Genomic DNA, 24,280 nt, shown 5'->3' on the forward strand with positions numbered 1-24,280 from the left:
TCATATAGTACATATACATTCCCAGTTTGATGTTTGAGATGAGTTTTAATATGCAGAAGGTTTTTAATGTTTATATAGATAAATAAGGAAATCTCCTTTATAGCTTTTTTGTGATCAATTAAAAAATACTTCACCCCAAGATTATATAGAAATGTAATACAATTTTAAATAATTTTATAGTTCTTTATTTTACTTTTAAATATTTAAAATATTATGTTACTTCGATAGGAATCTCATTTTATTTTTTTCAGAAAGTTAATCCAATGATGTGAGAAGACTCTAAAATATATTAACATAGACTTACATATAATATATACATATATATTATATGTATTATATATACATATAATGTATACATATATACATATATATTATATGTGGATATTTAGCTACATGGTTAGATATGGTGGACACACTCCCTTTTATTTTTCTTCGCTTGTTATTAGGCATGGAAGAATAGAAATAAATATAACTTCTAAAAGAAGCTAGAAAATAAAGCTGAGGAAAGGAGAAAGGAATTAATGAGCATAACTCTTAAAAACTTGGAATTAAATTTAAAATTTGGCAAATAAAACATATTAAACTTAAAATTCAATCCAGGCAATAAAGGCAGAGAAACCTCTAGAAAGAATAGTCAAGGGAAGAAAAATAAACTTTGGGTAGAAATTTGGATATTAGAAAATATCCATGGATACTAGAAAACAACATACATAATTTCTACTTGGAAGGTTCAGTAAGTTTTGGCCAAATCAACCTTATCAAAGATACTATAACGTTTTTAGCAGTGGATCTTCAGCAACAGTATACAGTAGAGAAACTTCTGAAGTTAAGTTAAAAAAATAAATAAACCTGCCTTTGCTTCATGCCCTATGACCAAACTCATTAGATTTAGTATAAATCTTTATATCACATTTATTTTTAAAAGGGTACAGGTAATTCTGATTGAAATAACCACTCTATTCCTTTTTTTTTTAACATTTTTATAGCTAGATGATCTTGTAAAAACTGGTGAAAGTAAGTGAAAAACTCCTGTGACTATTACATTTCTATCCGTTTTCCTTGCTACAGTTTTTGATTTTCATCAGTTTTAAGGCAGCAATAGTAATAGCTAAACGCTGAGCATGCACTGTGTTCTGGCACTGTCTTTTTCATCCCCACAACCACCCTCTGAGGCAGGCACTAGTAATACTCCCATTTTATAGATGAACAAATATGGTAAAGAAGCCAACATAGTAAGCAGTAGTGTTGGGATTCTGTGCCCAAGTTGCCCTGTTCCTCATTATGGTATAAAATCTTTGCGTCCTAAGTGCTTTTTGTCTTAAATTTGACTTCTACCTGATGTCAATACCATAAACCTTGCTTTATTTTTAATTTGTATGTGGTCATATAAGTTTCCACACTGACCTTTTTGTGTCATTTTGTTTTATGTATCTCCAGTAAGCACCACATAAGTTGAATGTGGGTTTTTACCCAGTGGAAAGTCTTAACAACTTTTGTAAAAATAGACATTTATAATGATTTAGTCTGCATGATCTTCTCAATTAATAGTTATGAATCTCTCTTAAATATAGCTCTGATTTATTCAGGAATATTTAGTAATTCCCTAATTCTTGATAAATAAAGTGTGAAAACCAGCAATGTCTCTGGGCAACTTCATAACAAAAACTCATTGCTTTAATCCCTTTTTATCCCTGGTAATATTCCTTGTTCTTCAGTTATTTCATTCCAATCCTATAAAATTAATAGAGAGGTTCTGCTGTTGCATTGTTCTCATTTTATCCATTACAAAACTGAGCCACAGACATGATGTTACTTGCAAAGGTTTCACACTGAGTCCATGGGAGAAAAAGAACTAGAATCAAGGTCTCCAGAGCCCTGCTTTTGTGCTTTTTCCCCTGCTGTGTCCTCTCTTTTCTTTAAAAAATATATAAAGACGAGAATAGCATGAACCCAGGAGGTGGAGGCCTCAGTGAGCCAAGATCACGCCACCACACACTCCATCCTGGGCGACAGAGTGAGACTCTGTCTAAAAAAAACCAAAAAAAAACTGGATCATCATGGCAGACAAGAGGCAGGACTAGATAGCAACTCTGGACAGAGCAGTGTGTGGAGGCTTGCACTGTGAATTTTAGCTCCAGATCAACTGCAAGAACAAACCAGCAATTCCGAGAGGACTCACAGACCCTCTGAAGGAAGCCGACTGCTCCTGCGGGACCTGGGAGACACACCAAATACTATGAGTACCCCAATGCGAAGTGGGAAAGGGAGAACCTCCTCTCCTGAACACACCCCCACTGGAGAAACTGGGAAAGGGAGACCCTCCTCTCCTGAACACACCCCCACTAGAGAAACTTCTTCTGTTTGCAGAAGAAGTTTCTAACCTTACCTGGAGCTGAGTCAATTTAGAGAGCTGAGCGAAATACAGGGGTAGAGGAAGTAGCAGAAAGGCAGTGGGAACTCGCTGGGTGCCCAAGCAGCCCATTCCTGCCGGGCACCACAGGGTTCCATCATTGGGAGGGTGGCCAGAGGAGCAGGGGGTAAAACTCCACAGGGAGAAGGAAATCTCTAGCTGAACCTTCTAACAATTTGAACTGGGCAAGAAGCCTCCTGGCCAGAGCTCGGGGGAGGGTGCACATCCAGTGTGCAGACTCCTCAGGTCGGGGAAGACCCAAGCCCTTTTCTTTCACAGCTGGGAGGTGGGTATCCTTGAACAAGTTCTCAAGCCCATCTCACCCACTGCCTGGAAACAGACTCAGGGCTGTTGGCAGAGGCCCGGTGGGAGTGAGACCGGCCCTTAGGTTTGCATGGGAGCTGTGTGAGGCTGTGACTGCCGGCTTTCCCCCACTTCCCTGACAACCTACATGACTCAGCAGAGGCAGCCATAATCCTCCTAGGGACATAACTCCAGTGACCTGGTAATCTCACCCCCATCCCCGACAGCAGCTGCAGCAAAACCCACCCAAGGAGAGTCTGAGCTCAGACATGCTTAGCTCTGCCCCACCTGATGATCCTTCCCTACCCACCCTGGTAGTGGAAGACAAAGGGCATATAATCTTGGGAGTTCTAGAGCCCTGCCCACTGCTGGTCCCTCTCCATACTACTACAGCTGATGCTCTCTGGAAAGCACCACCTCCTGGCAGGTTGCCAACCAGCACAAAAATAGATCATTAAACCATCAAGGCTAAGAACCCTCATGTAGTCCATTGCACTCCCTCACCACCTCCATCAGAATAGGCACTGGTATCCATGGCTGGGAGACCCATAGACAATTCACATCACAGGACTCTGTGCAGACAACCCCCAGTACCAACCCAGAGCAGGGTAGACTTACTGGGTGGCTAAACCCGGAAGAGAGACAACAATCACTGCAGTTTGGCTCACAGGAAGCCACATCCATAGGAAAAGCGGGAGAGTATTACATCAAGGGAACACCCTGTGGGACAAAAGAATCTGAACAAGAGCCTTGAGCCCTAGACCTTCCCTCTGCAGAGCCTACCCAAATGAGAAGGAACCAAAAAATCAGCCCTGGTAATATGACAAAACAAGGCTCTTTAACACCCCTAAAAAATCACACTAGTTCACCAGCAATGGATCCAAACCAAGAAATCCCTGACTTATCTAAAAAAGAATTCAGGAGATTAGTTATTAAGCTAATCAGGGAGGCACCAGAGAAAGGCAAAGCCCAGTGCAAGGAAATCCAAAAAACAATACAAGGAGTGAAGGGAGAAATATCCAAGGAAATAGATAGCTAAAAGAAAAAACAAACAAAAATTCAGGAAACTTTGTAGACACTTTTAGAAACCTGAAATGCTCTGGAAAGTCTCAGCAATAGAATTGAACAGGTAGAAGAAAGAAATTGAGAGCTCAAAGACAAGGTCCTCAAATTAACCCAATCCAACAAAGACAATGAAAAAAGAAAAAGAAAATATGAGCAAAGCCTCTAAGAAGTCTGGGATTATGTTAAATGACTAAACCAAACAATAATTGGTGTTTCTGAGGAAGAAGAGAATTATAAAAGCTTGGAAAACATATTTAGAGGAATAATTGAGGAAAACTTCCCCAGCCTTGCTAGAGACCTAGACATTCAAACACAAGAAGTACAAAGAACATCTGGGAAATTTATTGCAAAAAAATCATCACCTGAGCACATTGTCATCAGGTTATCCAAAGTTAAGACAAAGGAAAGAATTTTCAGAGCTGTGAGACAGAAGCACCAGGTAACTTATAAAGGAAAACCTATCAAATTAACAGCAGATTTCTCAGCAGAAACCCTACAAGCTAGAAGGGATTAGGGCCCTATCTTCAGCCTCCACAAACGAAACAATTATCAGCCAAGAATTTTGTATCAAGCAAAACTAAGCATTGTATATGAAGGAAAGACATAGTCTTTTTCAAACAAACAAATGCTGAGAGAATTTGCCATTACCAAGCCACCACTACAAGAACTGCTAAAAGGAGCTCTAAATCTTGAAACAAATCCTGGAAACACATCAAAGCAGAACCTCTTTAATGCATAAATCACACAGGACCTATAAAACAAAAATACAAGTTAAAAAGCCAAAACAAACAAAAAACCCAAAAGTACACAGGCAACAAAGAGCATGATGAATGCAATGGTACCTCACATTTCAATACTAACATTGAATGTAAATGGCCTAAAGGCTCCATTTAAAAGATACACAACTGCAGAATGGATAAGAACTCACCAACCAACTATCTGCTGCCATCAAGAGACTCACCTAACACATAAGGACTCACATAAACTTAAAGGGGTGGAAAAAGGCATTTCATGCAAATTGACACAAAAAGTGAATGGGGTAGCTATCCTTATATCAGACAAAACAAACTTTAAAGCAACACCAGTTGAAAGAGACAAAGAGAGACATTATATAATGGTAAAAGGCCTTGTGCGACAGGAAAATATCACAATCCTAAACGTATATGCACCTAACATTGGAGCTCCCAAATTTATAAAACAATCACTAATAGACCTAAGAAATGAGATACACAGCAACACAATAATAGTGGGGGACAACAATATTCCACTGACAGCATTAGACAGGTCATCAAAATAGAAAGTCAACAAAGAAACAATGGATTTAAACTATTCCTTGGAACAAATGGACTTAACAGATATATAAAAAACATTTCACCCAGCAACTGCAGAATACACATTCTATTCAACAGCGCATAGAACTTTCTCCAAGATAGACCATATGATAGGCCACAAAACGAACCTCAATAAATTTAAGAAAATTGAAATTATATCAAGCACTCTCTTAGACTACAGTGGAATAAAACTGGAAATCAACTCCAAAAGGAATCTTCAAAACTATGCAAATACATGGAAATTAAATAACCTGCTCCCGAATAAGCATTGGATCAAAAACAAAATCAAGATGGAAATTAAAAAATTATTCAAACTGAATGACAATGACACAACCTACCAAAACCTCAGATACAGCAAAGGCGGTGCTAAGAGGAAAGTTCATAGCCCTAAATGCCTACATCAAAAAGATCGAAAGAGCACAAACTGACATCCTAAGGTCACACCTCAAGGAACTAGAAAAACAAGAACAAACCAAACTCAAACCCAGCAGAAGAAAGGAAAAAAACAAGATCAGAGCAGAACTAAATGAAATTGGAACAAAAAAAAAATACAAAAGACAGATGAATCAAAAAGCTGGTTCTTTAAAAATAAAATTGATAGACCATTTGCAAGATTAACCAAGAAAAGAAGAGAGAAAATCCAAATAACCTCACTAAGAAACAAAACAGGAGATATTACAACTGACATCACTGAAATACAAAAGCTCATTCAAGGCTACTATGAACACCTTTACACACATAAACCTGAAACCTAGAAGAGATGGATATATTCCTGGAAAAATACAACCTTCCTAGCTTAAATCAAGAAGAATTACATACCCTGAACTGACCAATAACAAGCAGCGAGATTGAAATGGTAATTTAAAAATTACCAACACAAAAAAGTCCAGGACCAGATGGATTCACAGCAAAATTCTACCAGACATTCAAAGAAGAATTGATACCAATCCTTTTGATACTATTCCACAATATAGAGAAAGCATTACCCTAATACCAAAACCAGCAAAGGACATAACCTAATACCAAAGGCAGCATTACCCTAATACCAAAACCAGCAAAGGACATAACCAAAAAAGAAAATTACAGACCGATATCCTTGATAAACATAGATGCTAAAATCCTTAATAAAATACTAGCTAACCAAATCCAACAATATGTCAAAAAGATAATCCACCATGATCAAGAGGGTTTTATACCAGGGATGCAGGGATGGTTTAATATACACAAGTCAATAAATGTGATACACCACATAAACAGAATTAAAAACAAAAGTCATGTGATCATCTCAATAGATGCAGAAAAAGTATTTAACAAAATCCAGCATGGCTTTATGATTAAAACTCTCAGCAAAAATTGACATACAAGGGACATATATCAATGTAATAAAAGCCATCTATGACAAACCCACAGCTAACATAATACTGAATGGGGAAAAGTTGAAAGCATTCCCTCTGAAAACTGGAACAAGACAAGTATGCCTACTCTCACCACTCCTCTTCAACATAATACTGGAGGTCCTAGCCAGAGCAATCAGACTAGAGAAAGACAGAAAAGGCATTGAAGTCAGTAAAGAGGAAGTCAAACTGTTCCTGTTTGCTGACGATATGATCGTTTACCTTGAAAACCCTAAAGACTCCTCCAGAAAGCTCCTAGAACTGTTAAAAAAATTCAGCAAAGTTTCCGGATACAAGATTAATGTACACAAATCAGTAGTTCTTCTATACACCAACACCGACCAAGCAGAGAATCAAATCAGGAACTCAACCCCTTTTACAATAGCTGCAAAAAAAATGAAATACTTAGGAATATACCTAACCAAGGAGTCAAAAGACCTGTACAAGGAAAACTACAAAATACTGCTGAAAAAAATCATAAATGACACAAACAGAAGGAAACACATTCCATGATCATGGATGAGTAGAATCAGTATTGTGAAAATGATCATACTGCCCAAAGCAATCTACAAATTCAATGCAATCCCCATCAAAATACCACCAACATTCTTCAGAGAATTAGAAAAAACAATTCTAAAATTCATATGGAACCACAAAAGAACCTACGTTGCCAAAGCAAGACTAAGCAAAAAGAACAAATCTGGAAGCATCACGCTACCTGATTTCAAACTATACTATAAGGCCATAGTAACCAAAACAGCATGATACCAGTATAAAAATAGGCACATAGACCAATGGAACAGAATAGAGAACCCAGAAATAAACACAAATACCTACAGCCAACTCATCTTTGACAAAGCAAACAATAACATAAATTGGGGAAAGGACACCCTGTTCAACAAATGGTGCTGGGATAATTGGCTAGCCACATGTAGGGGAATGAAACTGGGTCCTCATCTCTCACCTTATACAAAAATCAACTCAAGATGGATTAAGGTCTTAAACCTAAGACCTGACACTAAAAATTCTACAAGATAACATTGGAAGAACCCTTCTAGACATTGGCTTAGGCAAGGATTTCATGACCAAAACCCAAAAGCAAATGCAATAAAAACAAAGATAAATCACTGGGACCTAATTAAACCAAACAGCTTTTGCATGGCAAATGGGCAGTCAGCAGAGTAAAAAGACAACCCACAGAATGGGAGAAAATTGGAGAAAATTTTCACAATCTATACATCTGACAAAAGACTAATATCCAGAATCTACAATGAACTCAAATCAGTAAGAAAAAAAAATCCCATCAAAAAGTGGGCTATGAATATAAATAGACAATTCTCAAAAGAAGGTATACAAATAGGCAACAAACATATGAAAAAATGCTCAACATCACTAATGATCAGGGAAATGCAAATCAAAACCACAATGTGATACCACCTTACTCCTGCAAGAATGGCCATAATGAAAAAAACCAAAAACCAGTAGATGTTGGTGAGGATGCGGTGATCAGGGAACACTTCTACGCTGCTGATGGTAATGTAAACTAGTACAGACACTATGGAAAACAGTGAGGAGATTCCTTTGAGAACTAAAAGTAGAACTACCATTTGATCCAGCAATCCTATTATTGGGTATCTACCCAGAGGAAAAGAAGTCATTATTTGAAAAAGATACTTGCACACACTGTTTATAGCAGCACAATTCACAATTGCAAAAATTGTGGAACCAACCCAAATACCCATCAATCAATGAGTGGATAAAGAAACTGTGCTCAAAGGAATAAATTAACAGTATTTGCAGTGACCTGGATGAGACTGGAGACTATTATTCTAAGTAAAGTAATTCAGGAATGGAAAACCAAATATTATGTTCTCACTGATTTGTGGGAGCTAAGCTATGAGGACCCAAAGGCATAAGAATGATACAACGGACTTTGGAGACTTGGGGGGAAGAGTGGGAGGGGGGTGAAGGATAAAAGACTCTAAATATGGTGCAGTGTATACTGCTCGTGTGATGAGTACACCAAAATCTCACATATCACCACTAAAGAACTTACTCATGTAACCAAATACCACCTGTACCCCAATAACTTGTGGAAAAATAAGATAACTAATTAATTAATTTAAAAATATATAAATATTCGATAAACACAAGTTAGTACTTATTGAATACCTGACAGAGCATTTATGGAAACACCATGAAGATATCAAGATCAGTTCTAAAATAATGGTGTATTGTTCTGATACTTAGCATATGGCAATAAAAATGGCTTGTGATATTTTCATTTCATGTGCAGGCTCCTCAAGGTAACAAACCAGAATGCAAAGGTAAGAATTCAAAAACAAAGTACTCCATAAACACAATGTCACAGAAATAAAATTCACTGTAGGCATTAAACTGCTTGGGTTCAAATTAATTTCTGGCTCTACCACATTGAAATTATAGGCAAGAAACTTAACCTGTCTGTGTCTCAATGGTCTTGTCAGAAGCCTACTTACTGTGGGGCTGTGGGGGTTAGGAGACAATCAATGTAATGCAGTGGTCCCCAACCTTTTTGGCACCAGGGACCAGTTTCGTGGAAGACCATTTTTCCACAGATATTGGCGAGGGGGATGGTTTAGAGATAAAACTGTTCCACTCAGATCATGAGGCATTAGATTCTCATAAGGAGCATGCAGCCTACATCTCTCACATTTGTAGTTCACAATAGGGTTCAGGCTCCTATAAGAATCTAATGTTGCTGCGGATCTGATAGGAGGTGGAGATGAGGGAGTAATGCTCGCTTACCCGCCACTCACCTCCTGCTGTGTGGCCCGGTTCCTAACAAGCCGTGGATGGTACCACCTCGCGGCCCAAGGGTTGGGGAACCCGATGTAATGCATTTAACATGATGCTCAACACATAATAAATGTTTAGTGAATTATTATCATTAATTTTTGTTGAGACAAGGTCTCTGTCACTCGGGCTGAGGTGCAGTGGTGCAGTCATGGCTCATTGCAGCCTTGAACCCTTGAGCTCAAGCAATCCTCCCATCTCAGCCTCCTGAGTAGCTGGGACTACAGCTATGTGCCACCATGAATGGCTAAGTTTTTATTTTTTAATTTTTTATAGAGATGGGGTTTTTGCCATGTTGACCAGGCTGGTCTTGAACTCCCGGCCTCAAATGATCCCCCTGCCTCAGCCTCTCAAAATGTTGGGATTATAAGCATGAGCCACTGTGCCTGGCCTCAGTGAATTATTATTATTGCAAAACTGTCAATTTTTATTTGACTGTATATGTTCCATTAATGGGATATTTTATTAAACAATAAATATTTCATTGCAATGAATGATTATAATAATAGTTTTCATTAATTGAGGAATTATTGCATGTGCTTTATATGCACCAGCTAATTATTTCTACATAACATATCCAAAAGCTAAGTAGTATTATGTCCATTTTACAGATAAAGTAACTGAAGCCTAATATAGTAGTATATATTATTCCAGATGACAGGTTGATATTCTGGCTCCACCATTTACTCTTTGTGTGACCTTAGAAAGTAACTTCTCTGTGACTCAGTTTCCTCAATTGTAAAATGAAGGTAATAATAGTACCTAGCTTAAGGATGTTGTGAGACATTAAATGAGCCAATACAAGTATAGTGACTTATGTTCTGACACATAGATACACACAGAAAGGACTCTATGCGATACCTAGTTATTTTTATTATATTTATATGTAAATTATTAAATATATACATAATTTATTATATTCAAAATCATCATACTATAAATGCATTGATACAGTTTATTATGTATTTATATATAAATAGTATGTTATAAATTATTATATTTATATTTATCATCTTGATTATTGCCCAGTATCTGGCAAGGGCAATCTCTTTACTGCTATCTCTTTAATACAAAGCTTACTTTTAGTTCACCCCATTAAACTCAGACAACATTTTTTGGTGAACAATATGTTCCACCTGTAGTATTAATTAACAAGTTTATATTAATTAATTATGTTAATTAATACAGCTGCATATTTTTTTCCACCAACAATTGCCATTTCCCCCAAAAAATTCACTGAAAGGACTTTTTCAACCAAACACATTTTTTTTTTTAGGAAGGATTAAAGCACATGAAACATAGCCATTCATGAATAAAGTAAAACACAGTGGGTTTGTGGTAGACATAGACATATGATGTGGTGAGGTCCTCTTCAAATGTAAGGGACTGACAGAATAGACTCAAAATGAATATTGGTTGAATGAGCACATACAATACAGGAGTGCAATCGGTGTAAAATTTCTTTAGAGACATTTTTAAGAGATGCAAAAGATTTTAGTTTTATTGCACCTAGGTGATTTGAGCAGCAGTCTAAAGCATAGCCACGATGCCTGTTTTCTGTTCAGGATCTGCGAGACCGCCTGTGGGACATTTGTGACGCCCGGAAGGAAGAGGCAGAGCAGGAGCGGCTTGACATCATTAATGAGAGCTGGTTACAGGACACTCTTGGAATGACAATGAACCATTTCTTTTCCCTAATGCAGGTAAGAGCAGCTGGTCACAATGACCCAGGCACTTCCCTTCACAGCCTCATCCCTCAGTCCTTCATATGACACTTTCTTGGGAATATGAGAGATCTGTTGAGGGCTCATTTTGGTATAGCACTATGCCTGGTATGAGCTCCAACTCACCAAGAAAGCTAGCTGAAATAATACATTTTGGCCCAGCCCAAATATGTACCCAAATTGGAAGCATCCCAAGCAACTACCCACCAGCTTTGCTCCAGGTGGCCTAGATATGTAGAAAGCCACAGTAGAAATAGTGTTTACGACTGAGTTATCTCACCAGACTCTCAAAGCAGACCCCTTAAGTGGACAAAGAAAGCCCAGGAAAGCAGCCTGGCCACAACAAGCATAGGCAAGATCAGACCAGGCAGACATTTGATTCCTGAAAATAAAAAGTTTTCCAATACTGGACTAGAAAAACAGACCATAATCAATGCAACCCGATTAACTTATATTTGCAGCCTCTTAAATTTAAAAAAATTGCACAGGGCAAGATTAGAAGACAGGTGCTGATTTTATTCTGACACTATTGCCAGCAATAGGGGAGAAAGCACAAACCCAGCTCTGCTAAGACAAACGGCTAGAGAGTTTTTAAGAGCTGGAGTAGGTTAGAGGGTATGGGTCATAGGCCAACTGTGTTTGCCAATTGATGTTACCAGAAGGAAAAGTCAACTTTCTACAAACTTCATCACAGGAGGTAGTTTTAGGACTTGAAGCAATGCACCTAGTGAAGTTAGGCTCCTAGTCTCACACAGGAACTGGGAGATAGAGTCCCACCTGTCTTCCTTGATGATTAATTATATTACAAAGAGATGGTTTTTAGGTCCTTGAGAAAGACATTCTTTCCTGGGTTGTACAACTGTTAGGAGGCTTTTGAAAAGATTTACATCTCAAAGGAACAGTGAAAGGATTTACAATGTCAAGTTTTCTTAAAGCAAATGCCCTAACAAAAGGGAGGTGGGGCCTAGAGTCAGGAAGCAGCCTGTCTAAAGCTGAGTCAAGCTAAAATAACAGGAATGAAGATAGAGAATGGAAAAGGGTGCATTTCTGGTCTTTAATTGATTAACTTAGATAAAGACATACTACAGGAAGTGAAAGTACTTATCTGGCAATCCCTACGGCTAGTGCATAATAGGTGTTCAGTAAATGTCTTTTCATCAAGGGACCAATACATGCTGGTACTTCCAGCCTTCAAAGGGACAATTCATGGTTCAGGCATAGGCCAGACCACAGAAGGTCTGAAATATCAGCAGAAATCTGAGAAGCAGAAGCAGCCACTCAGGTAGGAGGTTTCAAGAAATCAGGATACCAGGACAGTGAAGACCCCATGCAACCATGTTAGGAATCTGGATTGTAAAGAGAAGATGGGAGTTAGAAAGATGTCATCCAAAGCAGAGGACAAAGCCAGGCCACAACCAGGAGGACAGATCCACATGGCATGGGTTGTATGCAAGATTAAAGTGAGATGCCTAAGCAGCCTAGACCAGTCTGGATAACATCCCCATGACATTGGTTTGGGCAAGCAAAAATCAAGTATTATAAACAGTTGTATCAAAAGCTTATGGCAGAAATAGCTAAAAACCAATAATGAAGGCATAGGGAACAGATAATTTTTATGAATCATTCTTGATTCAGAGCAATACATACTTCCTTTGGAAATGGTATATGACTCAATATTTCAACAATCCCTAGATATAGGACTTTTATCTTGAGAAACTGAACAAATATCTAAGACCAACAAGGAATAAAGAGGAAAAAGCAGTAAATAAAAGCTAACATTTACTAAGTTCTTACTATGTACATGCCAGGCACCATTCTAAAGATTTTCATGTAGAATACATTAAAACTTCACAACAAGTTTTCACTCTTGCACCCAGGTTGGAGTGCAATGGTGCAATCTCACCTCACTGCAACCTCTGCCTCCCAGATTCAAGCAATTCTCCTGCCTCAGCCTCCCAAGTAGCTGGGATTACAGGCACCCACCACCATGCCCGGCTAATTTTTGTATTTTTAGTAGAGACACGGTTTCACCATGTTGGCCAGGCTCGTCTCGAACTCCTGACCTCAGGTGATCCATCCGCCTCGGCCTCCCAAAGTGCTGGGATTACAGGAGTGAGCCACCACACCCAGCCTACTGTAAGTTCTATTATTTTCATTTCACAAATGAGGAAATTGAGACAAACACAGGTGAAACAATTTGCCCATCTGACCTCAAAGCCAGTACAGTAGCTCCCCCTTCTCTTTGGGTTTATTTTCCCTAGTTTGTTACCCACAGTCCGAAAATATTACATGGAAATTTCCAGAAGTAAATAATTCATAAGTTTTAAATTGTGCTCTATTTTGAGTAGTGTGATGAAATCTCACACTGTTTCATTCTGTCTCGCTCAGAATGTGAATCATCCCTCTGTCCAGTGTATCCGCCCTGTAGATGCTACCTGCCCATCTGTTAGTCACTTAGTAGCCAATTTAGTTATCAGATGAAAAATCATAGTGTATATAATGTTTGGAACTATCTGAGGTTTCATGCATCCATTGGGGTCTTGAAACTTACACCCCTTGGATAAGGGAGTGTCTACTGTATTCCTAACCACTGCTTTATTGTTCAAATAGTTGAAAGTTTGCTACATAGAACTGAAGAGAGCCTTATTTTGCACTGATCAATAGGATCCTATAAAAACCAGGGGTGAAAATTACAAAAGAGGAGGTTTCAGTTCAATATTTAAAGAAAGAGCCTAATGAACAGCCCATCAAGTAACAGACTTTGGAGGCAATGAGCTTTTTGTCCAGGATGCTTAAAAGCAGAAGTTTGCACATGGTTTTGGAGGACCGGTGGAAAGTACACTACAGAAAGCCTTCAAGAATCTGTGGTATTGGGTAACAGACAGCTAGATAAATGTTTCCCAAAGCGGGTTCCGTAGACATTAGTCCTACAAGATGTTTCACAAAACAAGGACTCTGTGATCAAATGACTTTGGGAAGTGCTATCTACTCTAGCCTTCTTCCCTCTCCCTGGGAGATTGACAAGTATATCGACATATTTAGACATCAAGATGCCCTGAAGGAAGGAAATCCTTTTTCTATTTCTATTTCTATTTCTATTTCTACTTCTATTTCTACACTATTTGACGTTGAGAAGTTTTTGTTTCTTCCCCAACAAGGCACTCATTAACTGCCTATAGGACAAGTTTTCTACAAAATGTATTTTAGAAAATGCTATGCTAGATGATTTCTAAAATTCTTTTTAAATCTAAGATTCTATCACAATTAAAAATCTTGTTTACTATTAAAAAATTGTTTACTAGTTATCATAACAATTAAAAATATTGTTTACTAGTTATCATATCATAAAAATATTGTTTACTAGTTATCATATCATAAAAATATTGTTTACTAGTTATCATAAATGTAACAGGAATTTTGATTAATTCTGCCTTTATGAAAATCTTGCATATAGTATGGCATCTTATTCAGATTTAGTTAATTAAATTATGCCTTCTAATAATAAATTAATATTTTATATGAGATAATCACTATAATAAGGTAAGCCTAAGGCACAGATAACAGCACTGTCCCAAAAACCAATTGTATAAAAGAAGCTCTACTAAACCTAATCATTATTAAATAGTTTAGTTCTCTAAGTTAAGGAGGAAATAATTTCCTGATTTCTAAATTTATTTACCAAATAATACAATGCTATGGTTTAATGAATAATAATTTTTACAACCTCAACACACTTATTTTAATTCTCCAAAGTTGCCAATATTCAGTTTGTACAAATTGGGTTTCTATTTGATCCTATTCACCATAAATGTGTCATTCTGCAAGTTCTTATAAGTATAATTTACAAGTCTCATTTTTCTCCTCTGTTTTACCAAACCTAAGCATGACAGGTGCAAACACTTATTGTCAAACTGTAGGATTTGTTCATACATGAATATTTTAAAACTTAATTTGGTTGTTTTGCAAGGAAAGAGAAAAAGGTTTAGTTTTTCTTGTCATCTCAAAATGCTAGTTTAAAAACTAAATATATATTTATGTTTAAAATCCAAGGAGACTATTAAAAATGTTCTATAATGTGAGACAATACATAAATGGTACTTTTATTTTTTAACTTAGATTCAAGTTCACCAAATTAATTTTTTCCTGTTTCAGTCATTTAGCTAGAAAAGTTGAATAGTACAGAAAACAGCTTTTTCCAGGAGCAATTTGGCTTAACCTTTTCTATATCAAATACAGACTTATTGAAACTGTTCTTGTCTTTTGTTGTAGACTACAACAAAAAACCAGATGTTTATTTGTTCTGAATTGTGAATATGGCAGTAAGAGAATATTTCTTGATATTTTATGAAATAAGTGGTGACATAATTGTTTGATAAATGTAGGGATCCCCTCATAAATATCTTTGAGTTTGGTGTAGATAAGCCTTTGAACATTAGGTCAATTTTGTTTTTCTTTTTAAAAAGGTGCTTTCTGTAATTAACTAGATATCATGGAATTCATCTCTATAAGGAGCTTCAATATTTAGGCCCTCGGGTACTGATTTAAGTAGCCCAGGTGACTAAAGCAAAGTCTGGAGGTCATGTTTACACTAACATAGAGAAGCACAGATATACACCATATTGTCCTAAACCAAATGGGAGACCAGGTTGAAAAATCTCATATTCTACATTTGTGTTGTTGGCACTGTGTGGAATCTCACTATGCACACACTTCAGCGTATGCATACCACAAAAGGAGATGACCTGTGCTGATAGGGACTCACAACAAGGGAATGACCGATGCTCACCTTGCCACCAGCTCCTCTGGGTTGCTCCATTTTTCACAGGGTACTTACTGGCAAAGCAAGCAGAAGGGTTTAGCTGTGAGCACTGGATGAACTGAATTATCTCTCTTCTCCACATATTGAACAAGAAAGGAAATTGTGGAAAGAGAACTATTCTTTAAACTCTATGTTGCTGGGCGCAGTGGCTCACGCCTGTAATCCCAGCACTTTGGGAGGCCGAGGTGGACAGATCACCTGAGGTCAGGAGTTCGAAACCAGCCTGGCCAACATGGCAAAACCCTGTCTCTACTAAATATACAAAAATTAGGAGGGCGTGGGGTCAGGGCCCTGTAAACCCAGCTGCTCAGGAGACTGAGGCAGGAAAATCACTTGAACCCAGGAGGTGGAGGTTGCAATGAGCTGAGATCACACTACTGCATTCCAACCTGGGTGATAGAGCAAGACTCTGTCTCAAAAAAAAAAAAAAAAAGAAAGAAAGAAGGAAAAAAAAACTGTATGTTGCCCTTTGTTGTTTCTCCACAGCTAAGTTAAGTTGCTCTAGAGAACCAGAACCTATTGTTTTTTTGTATTTGTATTTTGTGTTTGTATGTATAGTATTTTTTGGTATCTCCCAAATCAACTCATATGCTACCTATGACAAAGAAGTTTGCTACTATATTGGCTGATTGAATCTAGGACACAGGAATTGCTAACGTTAAAATAGTGAATAGCATGCACTACTTGAAACATCATACATCCTGTAACTGTCACAATGTCAAGAGGCATAGAAAAGTCATTTTGTTAAGTAGACTCATGTTCCGTAAATATAGAGAATGCAAAGTCACTAGTTATCTTTAATTTTAATGAAAATCTTAGATATAGAATTATAACTAATGCTCCTTCTTATTTCCAGAAAATTATTTTCAATCTAAATGTTTTCAAAATAGTGCTTTCAGAGGCTTATATCAGAAATATGTACAGGTCAGCTCGTTCTTTCTTGGATATTAACATTCACATTTGCTATTAAAGGCAGAAATGAACCGTTTCCAAGATACGAAGAGACTCCTTCAAGATTATTACCGGGGAATGGAAAGTAAAATCCCATTAGAGGACAACAAGAGATTTACTCGAATCCCTTTGGTCCAACTGGATAGTAAAGACAATTCCGAAAGCCAGCTTAGGTAAGGCAGGCTATTATATCACACTGTAATTGTTTTGAACATAAAGCTTTGTGATTTAAAATTAATTACCACTAATAAAAATCACACTCCTTTATCTGCAAATCCAAGATCCAAAAAGGCTCTAATAACCAAACATGTTTTTTTTAACGTTAGTATGTTGTTGACTTAAGACTACTAATATACATTATCCAATTTATAAGGAATATTTACTCATTTTGCTGCAGAGATAAAATGTGTTTTATGATGGAGTCATCCCACAGACTCCGCAGGTGGTATTAGGGAATATATGGTATACACGAATTCTGAATTCTAAAACACTTTTGGCCCCAACAGTTTCTGGTAAGAAATTATGAACCTTGGCCAGGCGCAGTGGCTCACGCCTGTAATCCCAGCACTTTGGGAGGCCGAGGCAGGCAGATCACGAGGTCAGGAGATCGAGATCATCCTGGCTAACACGGTGAAACCCCGTCTCTACTAAAAATACAAAAAAAATTAGCCAGGCGTAGTGGCGGGCGCCTGTAGTACCAGCTACTCAGGAGGCTGAGGTAGTAGAATGGCGTGAAGCTGGGAGGCGGACCTTGCAGTGAGCCGAGATTGCACCACTGCACTCAAGCCTGGCGACAGAGAGAGACTCCATCTAAAAAAAAAAAAAAAAAAAAAAAAGAAATTATTAACCTCTAACACGTTTATGAAAGGACCAAAGCAGGTGTGTGTGTGTACATATTGTATTATATAAATGAAAATGAAAATGGAAGGTGTTTTGAGTCTTTTACAGATAAAGACATAGAGAAACAGTAAAGTCTCAGTAGTATGTGATAATGACCTTATGAGAGTGACTGAAAGGTCTATTAATAGTCTAACATCAGATTTCTGCCAGCAAAAAAATAAACTTGGTGGTAGGATAGAAGAAAAATTTTATTTTCAGCCAAGCAAATTGTGTGCAATATAAAAGTCTGTAAGTCATTGTTTTTGTAGATCCAACGGGTAGGGGCAAGGGAAAGGCAAGATCCCAAACTCTGAAAAATTCTGAACAGATAGAAAAATGTCTTCTAGAAATGGGAGTTAGGAGTGTTGGTGATTCCTGTGGCATGGTTTCCAACTATAAAACATTAAGAGAGCTAAAAATAAGAATTAAATTAAAGCAATTAAAAATAGAAATCAAAATCCTTAAAAATTAAATGAATTTTAATTTCTACTAAATCAATAAAATATAGTGAAGAATTAAAACAATCCTTTTTAATAATCAGTAGGCAGGTGATAAGAAACAAAAAACATTATATCAGATATGAGGAGGGGAAAAAGAAAGTCAAATTTAAAAAAATAATACAAAGGCACTGAAGGTTAAATTTAAATTTCCAAGGGGATGATCTATATATTTTATGTTGAAGGCAGTGTACCATATTTTTAGAAGTTTGCTCAGTCAATGCAGGTGTCAGGAGCTGCACAAACTAAACGCAGGATAATGAATATATTTTGAAGTAAGACAGATCTGGTTCGAATCCTAGTTCAGTTACTCAATCATTGTATGTAAATAAATTAAGACAATTTATTTGTTGTCAAGTCACTCCATCTCTCTCAAGCCTCAGATTCCCTATCTGTAAAGGAGGGTTGTTGTGAAGATTACAGAAAATAAAATCTACAAAGCATTTAGTACCATATTGTGGTATCAGAAGATGAGATTGAGTCCCAATAATGCTCAATAAATGTAGATTATTACCTAGTGTATGTTCCTGCTTTGTTTCTTTTACCCTCTCTTGTTCCAAAAAGAATTTGAGATGGCCTGAACACAATATTTTATGCAGTGATCCAAAGCCCATTTCTGTTCTCTCCTGGCTTTTTCCATCTACTCCCATCACATCCCTGTCAGGCCCATGTGTACACAAGAATATCTAAGAGTAAAAATGTGTCCTCTCTTTTTGACACAAATAGAAGGAAAATGTTCAGCAAGCTGCTGAAAGAGATCTTTGAGATTAAAAACAATTAAAAAAATCCGAAGGCAGTATAAACCACTAGAACCATCAAAAGAGGCCAAATTTCAATGTCTAGAGTGGCAGTACATTCTGTTCTCAGCACACAATAGCAAGTTAGGCATAATGGGTAAGCTGTTGATGTTGGTTAGTAGAATGAAACCGGCAAAAGAACATCCAGTTCTTATTTCCTGCGAATAACTCTGCACCAGTCTTAGCCTCAAATCACAGCTTTGGGTACCTACTGGAACTATCAGTCAATCAATACATCAACCAACTGACCTATCAACCTGTCATATATAAAGGGAAACAAGAAAAATGTTAAAAATTTTCATATATTTTGTCCACTTTATTCTTCCCAACAGCCCTATAGCAATAATAATATTAGTAGTAGTATCATAAGATTATTCACAATGATAGTAATAACTCTTAGTTAATAATGAATATTTATCATAATAATTATTATATTTGTATTTTTCCAAGAGGAACTGAAACTCATAAAGTCAAATGACATGCTCAAGTTTATACCTACTAATAGTGAGAGAGCTACCTACATCAGAGTTTTTTCCAGTAAATAAATTCTAAATGCAAATTCTTTTTCTAAGTTATATGCCACCACTGCTGTCCTCCAAAGCAAGACGTTGAAAAATACATGTTGTACTGTATTGAACATCTGGAAGTGATCACACAAGCCTTACCCTAACTTATTGAACACATGAATCACAGTCAAACTGCAGTGACAGTGATTTAGCCTTATTTGATTTTTAAAATGTAATTTAATTTGTGAGTAGATGAGTAGCAGATCCTCAATACGCTGCCTTTTTAGGCATGGTAGACTGTGCCTATGCTACTGTACCAGTGATTCATTTTTCTGAATCACTGCTCTGTTCTCTAGCAACTTGAGTCTACAAAACCAAATGCTTGTTCCTAGATTACTGATTCTGACTCTCCTCCTCTAGTTTCAACAAAGGCATCCTTGGAGCTGTTCTCTTCTCATTTCTTCCCCAAGCTGATAGCCCTTTGCACTTTCTATTACTAAAGGGGGATTCCAGTCACAACAAGCATTCTACCTTGTAGATCTTTCCCTGCTTCTGTTAACCTTTGAGATCCTGGGATCCTTCTAGGATAACATATTCCCAGAGGCAGCTCAAAAATTTCTACACAGGAGCAGCAATAAGGGAAGAGGGAGGGAGAGCTTAACTTTGTGTCCCCACAGCACTTTATAAAACAAAGAGAAAACCTTTGTCGGGGTGGTACTGTAGGCTACCCCCACCCACCATCAAAACTTAGCTGCCTCTGTGCAGTACCCCCTTTCAGACCTCTCATTAGTATTAGTCATGTGCTACTGTCAGAGGAGATCAGGTGTGTTCAATGTGGTATGGCCATGGACAGTCATGTCCTACCTTCAGTTGTGCCCTCCGGGATGCCAAATGATACTTGTCACCTTAGAGAAGTGATGCCCAGTTTCGTTTGGTTTGCTTTTTCATGACTGACTTTTTATTTGTTCTTCACGGGAAGTGTATGCTCTGGAACAAATTCCGAAGTCGCTTTTCTTTATAATGGCCATTGTCTAATCCTCTGCTTTATAATTACTGAGAATTAAGTCTGAAAATTATGGGTTTTTGTTGTTTTCTTTGAGTCTCTTCTTATTAACAAGATGTTCTAGACCACAAAAATTTGAATGCAGTGTTTTATAATCTCTTCTCCATTAAAATAATTCTTTCAGGAAAACTTTGAAAGTTGAGATTAAACCAAGACAGTAAAATTTACAAAGTAACATGGTCACAAAAACAGAATTTTGTTAAGCAAAATTTTTATATCCCTTTTGCTTGTTTGTTTCTCAAAGAATTCCTCTAGTTCCTCGAATATCCATTTCTCTGGAAACAGTTACACCCAAACCAAAAACAAAATCAGTACTGAAGGGCAAGATGGATAACTCCCTAGAAAACGTTGAGTCCACCTTTGAGGCTGATGAAAAGCTGGTCATGGACACCTGGCAGCAGGCTTCTTTAGCAGTATCTCACATGGTAAGCAGTGCTTGTTGTATTTTCTGTCAGTAATACACATTCATTAAGTACCAAGGTTGGTAATATGCTATAAGTAGAAAATTTACACAACGTTCTCAAGCACTGTAGAAAGTTCTACCCTCAAAACACTTTTTTTCTGAAAGAAATAGAGAAATGTGATTCAGTCAATAAATATTTGAGATCATGAAACAAATGAACCAACATTTAGGTTATTTTCTGTGCTGGGCTCTGGTTCCACGTGCAGGGCCTAAAGGCAGTCAGGAAATGTTAATGAGGTGGGTCAAGTGTAAGACAATCAGGAGGGATGGGTCTGGGGCCAAGCAGAAGTCACACCCCTGCTTGCAGGGGCACATGCAATTGCCATTTAAAAATGAGGTCTGGCAAGGCCAGATTTTCCAATTTTCCAAGAAAAGCCAGACATTCAGATTTTTATGTAAAACTACTAATTTTAACGTGTAAGAAATGAAATAAAAATTTTAAAAAAATATTCTGCAGAGTCAAGCAAATCACTTGTCTGGCCTATAGGGCTCTAGTTGGCAACCCCTCTGCTACGCATTTTTCCTAAGTCATCTATGGGGTAAGTATTATTATTATCCAATTTACGATGGAGAATTAAGGTTCAGAAAGGCTAAGAAACTTGCCCAAGTTCTCCTAGCAGGTAAATATCCAAATGAAATTTGAACCTAGGTCTATATGATTTCAAAGCTTGTATCATTTCTACCCAAATCAAAAGGGAAAGGGGAGGCATACACATAACTTTAATCCAAGCAGAAGTACCACACCATGAAGAAGATACACACAGAGTTTAACTCAGGTGATCAATTGCTATTCCCTCATCTGCCAGGTCCTGGGTCTACCAAGATGTCTTCTCTTTTCACAACATGCCAAGCCTTCTTTGAGTTTCCATGAAATATCGCATTCAAACAGAAAGCAGCATTAACTTTCCAAAAGATTTTGTGAAAGAGGTAGAAGAGGACCTTGCATCACAGATCTCACAGCAAACAAAATTTCCAACTGGGCACTTTCCAAGTCCCTTCTTGGCCTCTCTGCCTTCAGGCTTCTTTTTCTCTGACCTTCTCATACAAGCACCCTCAGTGTTTCCTTTCTTCCTCCCTCTCTTTCTTTTGTTCTCCCCACTTCTTTCTTTTCTCCCCCTCAGAAGCAATGATAACTCCTCTCATTGTTTCTGCTTCTTTTGAAAAACATTTTAGTATGGATTTTCACATACATAAGGAAAATGCATGAATTATAATTGCATGACTTAACCCACCTAAAGTAAATACTCATGGCACCACTACCTGGAGAGAAATAGAATAAGGGATGCACCTACCTAGTCATTCTTTGCTCCTTCCCATTTCTAACCCACTTCGAATTCTCTAAAGGGGATCACCATATTGCCTTTTTAGGAATCATTTCCTTGATGTTCTTAAGAGTTTTATTACCCAAGTCTATAGCTCTAAACACCGATGTGTAGTTTTCCTTGCTTTTGAGCTTTAGATAAATGGACTCATATCTTTTGTCTTTTTTGTGTCTTTTTTTGCTCAACTTTCTTTGTGAGATTCATCTTATATTGTTCATTTTTTGTTGCTGTATTATGTTGCATTATATGAATGTATCACAATTTATTTAACCAGCCTGCTTTTGATAATAACTTTGGGTTTCCAATTTGGTGTCGGTATGGATACTGCTGCTATGAATGCTTGTACATGTCTACTGGTACCCATGTGCATAGATAACTGTTGGGTATACATCTAGCAATGTGTGCTATCTTCAAAATTAGTAGACAGTACTATACTTAATACCTCGGGTTTCATAGGTAGTGCTAAACCCTTTCACCGTTTCACCGCACTATCATCTTTGTCATACATTAGATGACCACTTATGTGTAAGTCTGTTGCATTGCTCCATTTGTCTATGCTTATACCAACACCACACCAATATACCATTTATTTGTTACCTGAATGAGCAAATCTTCCTGTCTTTTCATCTGCCAAGAACATTTTGGATTTTCATAACTTTTTGCCTTTCCATATTAATTTTCAAATCAGCTTGTCAAGATTCACAAAAATGTTGGCTGCTGATTTTTAAGGCAGTATTTATCAGATTATGAGCATTCCTTTTCATATCCTGTTTACTCTGAGAGGTTTTTTCATGAATTATATTCTCAAATGTGTTTTCTGCCTCTATTATATAATTTTTTCTGCATTTTCTGTTAATATGAAAAATCACATTGACCAATTTTCTAATGTTAAACTTACATCACATTCCTGGAGTAAGTCCAACATTTTAATGAGACATCATCTTTCTTAAATATTGCTGGGTTTGTTTTGTTAATACTTTGTTTAGAATTTTGGTCTTTGAGTGAGATAATGAAAGTGAGCGAGTTCTGTAATTTTCCTTTCTCATGCTATCTTTGATGGCTTGGAGCATCCAGATAATACTAGCTTCATAAATCATCTGGATGTGTTTCCTCTCTATACTTTGGAAAATTTTGTGGAAGTTGGGATTATTTCTTCTTGAAATGCTTGGTAGCATTCACTAAGAGGCCATCTAGAACTAAAGTTTTATAGGAAGTTTGTAGTAGGAGTTTTTGTTGCCCTTCTCCCACCCAAGAATTCATTATCTTTAATAGATTATGCAGTGTTTCTGGGTTTGTTTCTTCTTAGAAAAAACTTGAGTTGGTTTTGGTAGATATTACTTTGCTAAGAATTTTTCCATTTCTAAATGTTTAAATTTATGGGTATGAAGTTATTTAAAATGGCCTACGTTTGTGTTAATACTTGCAGTGTCTATGTGATGTTCACTTTGTCACTTCTGATGTTTATTATTTGTGCTTTTCCTCTTTTTTTTTAAATCAGCTTAGCCAGATGTTTATCAATTATACCAGGCTTTCCAATAACTGACTTTTAACTTCATTCATTTATTTTACTATGTGTGTTTTTTTCTTTTCTTAATATCGTTTTTTTCCTCGTGTTATTTTCTTTGGGTTTACTTTACCATTCTTTCCCTAGGGATTTGAGATAGATCATAGTTTATTAGTATCCAGTCTTTTTTTTCTAACATACACATTTGCTACTCTAAAGTTTCCTCTGTGACTTACTTTAGCTTCATCTCAAAGTTTCTAATATGTTACTTTTATCATCGAATTCAAAGCATTTTAGAAATATATTTTTAATTTTCAAAATAATATGCTGCTTTCTGGCTTGATTACATTTTATTTGTGGAACATAGTCTCATAAAAGTTTTTGAAGTTGCCTTATGGTCAGTTTTTGAAATGTTAC

At 37.0% G+C, this 24,280-nt stretch overlaps 1 protein-coding gene across 1 annotated transcript in view; it reads left to right on the top strand.

Annotated features, from left to right (window-relative positions):
* Positions 1-24,280, top strand: part of SPEF2 (sperm flagellar 2) — a 203,793-nt gene that overhangs the window by 130,916 nt on the left and 48,597 nt on the right. The window contains exons 24-26 of the mRNA XM_054555468.1: positions 10,904-11,041; positions 16,854-17,005; positions 20,819-20,999. Of these exons, the coding sequence (XP_054411443.1) occupies positions 10,904-11,041; positions 16,854-17,005; positions 20,819-20,999 (471 nt within the window). The remainder of the gene's footprint in view (positions 1-10,903; positions 11,042-16,853; positions 17,006-20,818; positions 21,000-24,280) is intronic.

This window comes from Pongo abelii, chromosome 4, assembly GCF_028885655.2.
Source record: "Pongo abelii isolate AG06213 chromosome 4, NHGRI_mPonAbe1-v2.0_pri, whole genome shotgun sequence".
Taxonomy (NCBI): Eukaryota; Metazoa; Chordata; class Mammalia; order Primates; family Hominidae; genus Pongo; species Pongo abelii.